Source organism: Myotis brandtii, unplaced genomic scaffold (assembly GCF_000412655.1).
Source record: "Myotis brandtii unplaced genomic scaffold, ASM41265v1 scaffold314, whole genome shotgun sequence".
Classification (NCBI taxonomy): domain Eukaryota; kingdom Metazoa; phylum Chordata; class Mammalia; order Chiroptera; family Vespertilionidae; genus Myotis; species Myotis brandtii.
The window spans coordinates 359,530-368,217 of NW_005362033.1; the positions used below are offsets into that span (position 1 = coordinate 359,530).

The 8,688-nt window shown below is 44.8% G+C and overlaps 1 protein-coding gene across 1 annotated transcript in view; it reads right to left on the reverse strand.

The window, feature by feature from the left end:
* The window catches only part of TNFRSF13B (tumor necrosis factor receptor superfamily, member 13B), a 56,529-nt gene that overhangs the window by 30,648 nt on the left and 17,193 nt on the right, over window positions 1–8,688 (reverse strand). The window contains exon 3 of the mRNA XM_014542800.1: window positions 7,258–7,503. Coding sequence (XP_014398286.1) covers window positions 7,258–7,503 — 246 coding nt within the window. The remainder of the gene's footprint in view (window positions 1–7,257; window positions 7,504–8,688) is intronic.

Genomic DNA, 8,688 nt, shown 5'->3' on the forward strand with positions numbered 1-8,688 from the left:
CCCATTTCAGGTAAAATTAAAGATACTTCATGCAAATGGAAATGAAAAAAAGGTAGGATAGTAATACCTATATCAGACAAACTAGACTTTAAAACAAGGGCTATAGTAAGAGACAAAGAAGGATATTACATAATGAGAAATATATCAATCCAACAAGAGGATATAACCCTTGTAAGCGTTTATGCACCCAACATAGCAGCACCTAAATATATAAAGCAAATATTAATAGACATAAAGGGAGACATCAACAATAATAGTAGGGGACTTTACCATCCATTGACATTAATGGATAGATCATCCAGACAGAAAATCAACAAGGAAACAGCAGTCTTAAAGACACATTAGACAGTTAAACTTATGTTACTAGAACATGTCACCTCCTAGCATCAGTGCACGAGAACGTTTTCCAGGATAGACCACATACTAGGCCACAGAACAAGTCTCAATAAATTTAAGAAGACTGAAGTTCTAACAAGTATCTTTGCCGATCCTAATGGTATAAAACTAGAAATGAATTACAAGAACAAAACTGAGAAATACACAAGGACGTGGAAACTAAATAACGTGCTACTGCACAATGAAAGGGTTAATAAGAAGATCAAGGAAGCAATCAAGAGATACCTTGATGAAAATAAGACAAATGAAAATGAAAACTCAATAACCCCAAACTCATGGGATACAGCCAAAGCAGTTCTAAGAAGGAAAGGCATAGCAACACAGGGCTCCCTTAAGAAACAAACAGACAGCCCTGGCTGGTTTTGTCCCGTGGGTAGAGCGTCAGCCTGCAGACTGAAGGGTCCCAGGTTCGATTTCAGTCAAGGGCATCTACCTGGGAGCAGGCTCCTCCCTGGCCTGGGCCCTGGTCTGGGCCCGTGCAGGAGGCAACCAATCGATGTGTTTCTCTCACATTAATATTTCTCTCTGTCTTTCCCTCTCTCTTCCACTCTTGGTAAAAATCAATGGAAAAATATCCTCTAGTGAGGATTTAGGGGGAAAAAAAGAACCAAACCTTAAATAAATAATCTAACTTTATACCTAAAGTAATTAGAAAAAGAAGCACAAACAAAGCCCAAATTGAGTAGAAGGAAGGAAATAATAAAAACCATGGGGGAATAAACAAAATAGAGTCTTCAGAAATGAAAGAGAAGTGATAACTGACACCATGAAATACAAGAAAATTACTATGAGCAATCCTGTCAACAAATTTGACAAACTGGAATAGTTGGATAAATTCTTAGAAACATATAATCTTCCAAGTCTGAATCAGGAAGAAACAGAAAATCTAGACAGACTTATACCAACGACATCGACTCAGGCATCCCAAATCTCCCAGCAAACAGAAGCCCTGGACCAGGTGGCTTCACAGGAGAATCTTACCAAGCATTCAAAGAAGAACGAATGCCTATTCGCCTCAAGTTTGATGCCTATTCCAAAAATTGAAGAGGAAAGAAGGCTCCCAAATGCATTGTACAAGATCAGCATTACCCTGATATCAAAACCAGACAGACACTAAAAAAAAAGAAAAATTTAGGCCAATATCCCTGATGAACATAGATGCAAAAATCCGCCAAAATATTAGCAAACCACATTCAACAATACATTAAAAAGATCATATATCATTTATTCAGTGGGATTCATTCCTAGGATACAAGTTTAGTTCAATATCTGCAAATCAATTAATGTGATACACCAAACAAAATGAAGGATAAAAATAATATAATCATATCAATAAATCCAGAAAAAGTATCTGTCAAAATCCAACATCTATAATAATAAAAGCGTAATATGCTAATTAGGCCGGACAGCCAAACTACCTTCTGGATGTCATTCTGGATGTCCTTCCAGACGAAGCCATGGTGGTAGGGGCCGAGGCAGAGGTGGTTAGGGGCGATCAGACAGGCAGGCAAGTGGTTAGGGGTGATCAGGCAGGCAGGCGAGTGGTTAGAGGCAATGAGGCAGGCAAGGAGAGTGGTTAGGGGTGATCAGGCAGGCAGGCGAGTGGTTAGAGGCAATGAGGCAGGCAAGGAGAGTGGTTAGGGGTGATCAGGCAGGCAGGCGAGTGGTTAGAGGCAATGAGGCAGGCAAGGAGAGTGGTTAGGGGTGATCAGGCAGGCAGGCGAGTGGTTAGAGGCAATGAGGCAGGCAAGGAGAGTGGTTAGGGGTGATCAGGCAGGCAGGCGAGTGGTTAGAGGCAATGAGGCAGGCAAGGAGAGTGGTTAGGGGTGATCAGGCAGGCAGGCGAGTGGTTAGAGGCAATGAGGCAGGCAAGGAGAGTGGTTAGGGGTGATCAGGCAGGCAGGCGAGTGGTTAGAGGCAATGAGGCAGGCAAGGAGAGTGGTTAGGGGTGATCAGGCAGGCAGGCGAGTGGTTAGAGGCAATGAGGCAGGCAAGGAGAGTGGTTAGGGGTGATCAGGCAGGCAGGCGAGTGGTTAGAGGCAATGAGGCAGGCAAGGAGAGTGGTTAGGGGTGATCAGGCAGGCAGGCGAGTGTTTAGAGGCAATGAGGCAGGCAGGCAGAGTGGTTAGGGGTGATCAGACAGGCAGGCGAGTGTTTAGAGGCAATGAGGCAGGCAGGGAGAGTGGTTAGGGGCAATAGGCAGGTGAGCGGTTAGGAGCCAGCAGTCCCGGATTGTGAGAGGGATGTCCGACTGCTGGTTTAGGCCCGATCCTATGGCCTAAACCAGCAGTCGGACATCCCCTGAGGGGTCCCAGATTGCGAGAGGGTGCTGGCCAGGCTGTGGCTCCCCCGCCTCCCATGTATGAATTTTGTGCACCAGACCTCTAGTTCATTTATAAAAGGAAACTGTCAGCCAAGTGGGAATAGAGGAAACATACCTCAACATAATAAAGGCCACATATGACAAGCCAACATGATACTCAAAGGTGAAAAGCTGAAGCATTTGAATTTTTAAAAATATATATTCTTATTGATTTCACAGCAATCAAACAAGAAAAAGAAATAGAAGGCATCTGAATTGGAAAACTGTCATTAGTTGCAGATGACATGATACAATATATAGAGAACCCTAAAGAGCATCAGCCTGTGAACTGAAGGGTCCCGGGTTTGATTCTAGTTAAGGTCAGGTAACTTGGTTGCAGGCTCCATCCCCAGCTCCGGTCGGGGCACACATGGGAGGCAACCAATGGATGTGTCTCTCTCATATCAATGTTTCTCTCTCTGTTTTTCCCAATCCCTTCCACTCTCTCTGAAAATCAATGGAAAAATGTCTTCAGGTGAGGATTAACAACAACAACAAAAACTATTAGAACTGATAAACGATTTTAGTAAAGTAGCAGGACACAAAATTAATATCCAGGAGTCGGTTGTATTTTTTAAAACTCTTGACCCTTCAGTCCATGGGCCGAGGCTCTAACCACTTAGCAAACTGGCTAGAGCAATCAGTTGCATTAAAAAATTTTTTTAAATTGATTTCAGAGAGGAAGGGAGAGGGAGAGAGAGAGATGGAAACATTAATGATAAGAGAGAATCATTGATTGGCTGCCTCCTGCACACCCCCTTCTGGGGAATCAAGCCCATAACCCAGGCATGTGTCCTGACTGGAATTGAACCATGACCTCCTGGTTCATAGGTTGACGCTCAACCACTGAACCACACTGGCTGGGCCAGTTGCATTTTTATACACTAATAACAAGCTACCAGAAGGGAAATTAAGAAAACAAGCCCTGAGAAAGAACAAAGTAGGTGGGATCTCAATTCCAGATATCAAGCTGTATTACAAAGCCACTGTTCTCAAAACTGCCTGGTACTGGCACAAGAACAGACATATAGATCAATGGAATAGAAAAGAGAGCCCAGAAATCAGCCCCAACCAATACGCTCAATTAATATTTGACAAAGGAGGCAAGAACATACAATGGAGTCAAGACAGTCTCTTCAATAAATGGTGCTGGGAAAATTGGACAGATACATGCAAGAAAATGAAACTAGACCACCAACTTACACCATACACAAAAATAAACTCAAAATGGATAAAGGACTTAAATATACGACAGGAAACCATAAAAATACTAGAAGAATCCAAAGGCAACAAAATCTCAGACATATGCCGAAGCAATTTCTTCACCGATACAGATCCTAGGGCATTGGAAACTAAAGAGAAAATAAACAAATGGGACTACATCAAAATAAAAAGTTTCTGCACAGCAAAAGAAACCATCAACAAAACAACAAGAAAGCCCACTACATGGGAGAACATATTTGCCAACATTATATCTGATAAGGGCCTAATCTCCAACATTTATAGGGAACTCATACAACTTAACAAAAGGAAGATAAACAATCCAATCAAAAAATGGGCAAAGGACCTAAATAGACACCTTTTAAAAGAGGACATTCAGAAAGCCAAGAGACATATGAAAACATGCTCAAAGTCACTAATCATCCGAGAGATGCAAATCAAAACAACAATGAGGTACCATCTCACACCTGTCAGAATGGCTATCATCAACAAATCAACAAACGACAAGTGCTGGAGAGGATGTGGAGAAAAAGGAACACTTGTGCACTGCTGGTGGGAATGCAGACTGGTGCAGCCACTATGGAAGACAGTATGGAGTTTCCTCAAAAAACTGGAAATGGAACTCCCATTTGACCCTGTGATCCCACTTCTAGGAATATATCCCAAGAAACCAAAAACACCAATCAGAAAGGATATATGCACCCCTATGTTCATAGCAGCACAATTCACCATAGCTAAGATTTGGAAACAGCCTAAGTGCCCATCAGTAGATGAATGGATTAGAAAACTGTGGTACATCTACACGATGGAATACTATGCTGCTGTAAAAAAGAAGGAACTCTTACCATTTGCAACAGCATGGATGGAACTGGAGAGCATTATGCTAAGTGAAATAAGCCAGTCAATGAAGGAAAAATACCACATGATCTCACTCATTCATGGATAATAGAGACCATTATAAACTTTTGAACAATAATAGATACAGAGGCAGAGCTGCCTCAAACTGATTGTCAAACTGCAGCGGGAAGGCTGGGGAGGGTTGGGGGGCAGGAGGGAAGGGGGTAAGAGATCAACCGAAGGACTTGTATGCATGCATATAAGCAAAACCAATGGACATAAGACACTGGGGGGTAGGGGAGGCCAGGGGATTGTCAAGGGTGGGGGAAAAAAGGAGACATATGTAATACCCTTTGTAATACTTTAAGCAATAATAAAAAAAAGTATAAAATAAAAAAAATAAAAAGAAAACAAGCCCATTTACAATTGCATCAAAAAGAATAAAATACCTAGAAGTAAATTTAATCAATATGGTAAAAGATCTATACTCAGAAAACAATCAGACATTGAAGAAATAAATTGAAGATACAAGTAAATGGAAGCTTATACTGTGCTCATGGATTAACATCATTAAAATGTGCATATTACCCAAGCAATGTATAGATTCCGTGCAATCCCTATCAAAATAACAATGGTATATTTCACAGAACTAGAACAAATAACCCTAAAATTTACATTGAACCACAAAAGACCCTGAATACCCAAAGCAATATTGAGAAACAAGAAATAAGTTTGAGCTATCATGCTACCTGACCAAACTATACTACAAAGCTGCAATAATCAAAACAGCATGGTACTGGCATAAAAATAGACACATAGATCAATGGAACAGGATAGAGAGCCCAGATATAAACCCACACCTATATTGTCAATAATCTATGACAAAGGAGGCAAGAATATACAATGGGTAAAGGTAGTCTCTTCAATAAGTGGTTTTGAGAAAACTGAAGAGATACACGCAAAGAATGAAAGGGAAACATTTTCTTACACCATCTACAAGAATAAACTCAAGTGGATTAAAGATTTAAATGTAAGATCCCAAGTCATAAAACTCCTAGAAGAAAACATAGGCGTACACTCTGACATTGCTCTTAGTAATGTATTTTTGGATATGTCTTTTTGAGCAAGGGAAACAAAGCAAAAATAAATAAATGGGACTGCATCAAGCTAAAAAGTTTTGCACAGTGAAGGAAACCATTAACAAAATGAAAAGACAACCTACTGAATGGAATAAGATATTAACCAATGATAGATATGTCTGATAAGGAGTTAATACCAAAATATATAAGAAACTCATACAACCTAACACACACACACACACACACACACACACACGATTTGATTTTTAAAAATCGGGCAGAGGACCTGCTAGACATTTCTCCTAAGAGGCCACACAGATGGCCAATAGACATATGAAATGCTCAACATGGCTAATTACCAGGGAAATGCAAATTAAAACCACAGTGAGATATGACTTCATACCTCTCAGAATGGTTATCATCAGTAAATCAACAAACAAGTGTTAGTGAAAAATGGGGAGAAAAGGGAACCCTCACTCAGTGCTGGTGGGATTGTGAATTGGTGCAGCCACTATGAAAAACAGCATGGAATTTATTTTAAAAAATTAAAAATAAAATACCTTCTGACCCAGCAATTCCACTTCCGGTATTTATCCAAAGAAACCCAAAACACCAATTTGAAAACCTGCGTGCGCCCCGGTTCCGTGCAGCAGTTTGCAACAGCCAGCCCAGGGAAGCAGCTGGGCCTGCAGCAGAGATGAGTGGGCCGAGGTGACCCGCATAACGGAATGCCCCGAGGCCAGAGAAAGAAGGGAATCTCGCCATTTGCAGCACCATGGATGGACCTAGTGCTCTGCTCAGTGAAATGTCAAAACAAAAACTGTGTGGTTTCACCTACATGTGGGATCTAAAAACAAAACAAATGGACAAACAAAACAGAAACAAACTCGTGGACACAGAGAACACGTCGATGGCTGCCCGACGGGAGGGGCGAGGGGCCTGAGTGAGGGGAAGGGATGAAGAGGCACACATTTCCAGCGAGAACGCACTCCGGGCTGGGGCACAACGTGGGCATGTGCCAGTGCATTGCAGTCACTAGATACGGGCCCTGTGGCCACTGGACGGGCTGGGGTCACTGCATGAGGACGCGGCTGCCTGGCCACTGCACCGGACGCCTGCGGGTGTAAGACTGGACGCCCACGGTCACTTTTTTGAAATTAGAAAAGCCTCCGACGCTCAGGTCTTTTCTTCTCCTGCTTCCTTCCTGCCCGTGGGCTTCTGGGAACGTCCTGGATTTTCCCTTTTTTCTCCTGTGATGACCTCTATCCATCTGCCTGGGCCTCTGACCTCCCCCTGGAAAACCCTCCTTCGTTAGTCCAGTGCCCGGCCCCCACTCACTCAGGACCCACGCGGGCGGCTTACCTGGACCTGCCTCCAGGCCTCTGTGCTCGGACCCCTGGTACCTCCCCGCGGCGTCTGCTCTGGTCTCGGCCTGCCCGGGCCTCTGCCTCCTGGGCGCTGGGCGGAGGGCCCCGCGGCTCCTGAGAAAGCTCTCACAGAAGTGAGCGCACGGCGTGGGGTGATGTCCGCAGATGGGGGCGCAGCTGATGCAGCCCCGCAGGAGCTGGTCATAGTACCAGCCCTGCTCCTTGTGGCAGCTCAGCGACTCTGGGCGACAGAAACAGTGATGCTACCGGGTGGCGGGGACTGTGGGGACTGTGGGTCAGGCCTCAAAGGGCATCAAAGGTAAAAACATCACAATCTAACTCCCCAGAGCCATTCCATGCGACCGACCGCGTCCTTCTCCGACCGCACTGTTCCAGCCAGGCCACACCCATCCGAGACGTACTTTTATACCCAGTTTTACATGTTTCTGCTTCTCATTGTTCTTTCTTCTTTCCCTAAAGGCTTAGAAGTGCACGCTCTGGTTTCTACACACATAAGCGTTTTCAGGTATCTTAAAATTGAAATGTAGTGATTACATTGTCACTAAAGTTTTTGTGTTTTGGGGGGGAATGTCCTACCATCACATTATTTATTTGTTTGTTTGTTTGTTTTTAGGTTCTGTACATATGTGTTGACTTTATTCTTTTAAAAATTCTAATTTAAAGATTGTATACACATAATTACATAGTTATATGCATTATAGTCATTAAAGTTTTTACTTGCATTTTTCAAGCCTGTGGGAACCACGCCAGGGTCCCCGGATAGTCAAGGCCAATGGGAGCACAGAGGCCTTGTTGTCAGTACCCAGATGGCCCAGGCCGCTCTGAGCATGAGCCTTATCGGGTGTCCAAAGCCAAGACCCCAGGAGCGGGTGCAAGGACACACAGGACGCGGTGCCCTCGGCGGCCGACATGGTGGACGTCCCTGTGGGCAGCTGGCGTCTCCTGTGTCAGTGGTACCACCAGCGTGTGGCTAGGGCCAGTGTGCGGGCACAGCAGAGGCGAGAGCGCTCAGAAGAGAGGCGGCAGCACAGAGGAGGTAGCTCCTATGCGAGCAGGAGACAGGAGAGCTCAGGCGGAGCTGAGAACTGGTGCTGCTACGATGTGAGGCCGAGAGCTCACAGACAGCTCGTGTAGCCACCATGCTACCAGCCCGTGTGCTGGGAGAGGAGTTAGGAGGCGGTTACCATGTGAGCTACAGAGAGCAGCAGGGTGCTGGGCAGGGTGCTGGGCAGGGGAGACCGGAGAAGCTGCTGAGCCGGAGCTCAGGTGCCGCTCTGATGTGAGGCAGTGAGTCTGTAGCAGTGAGCGCTGCTCAGATAGCAGCTGTGGGTGCAGGGGCGGGTGTGGGTGCAGGGGCGGGTGAGGGTGCAGGGGCGGCTGAGGGTGCAGGGCCGGGTGTGGGTGC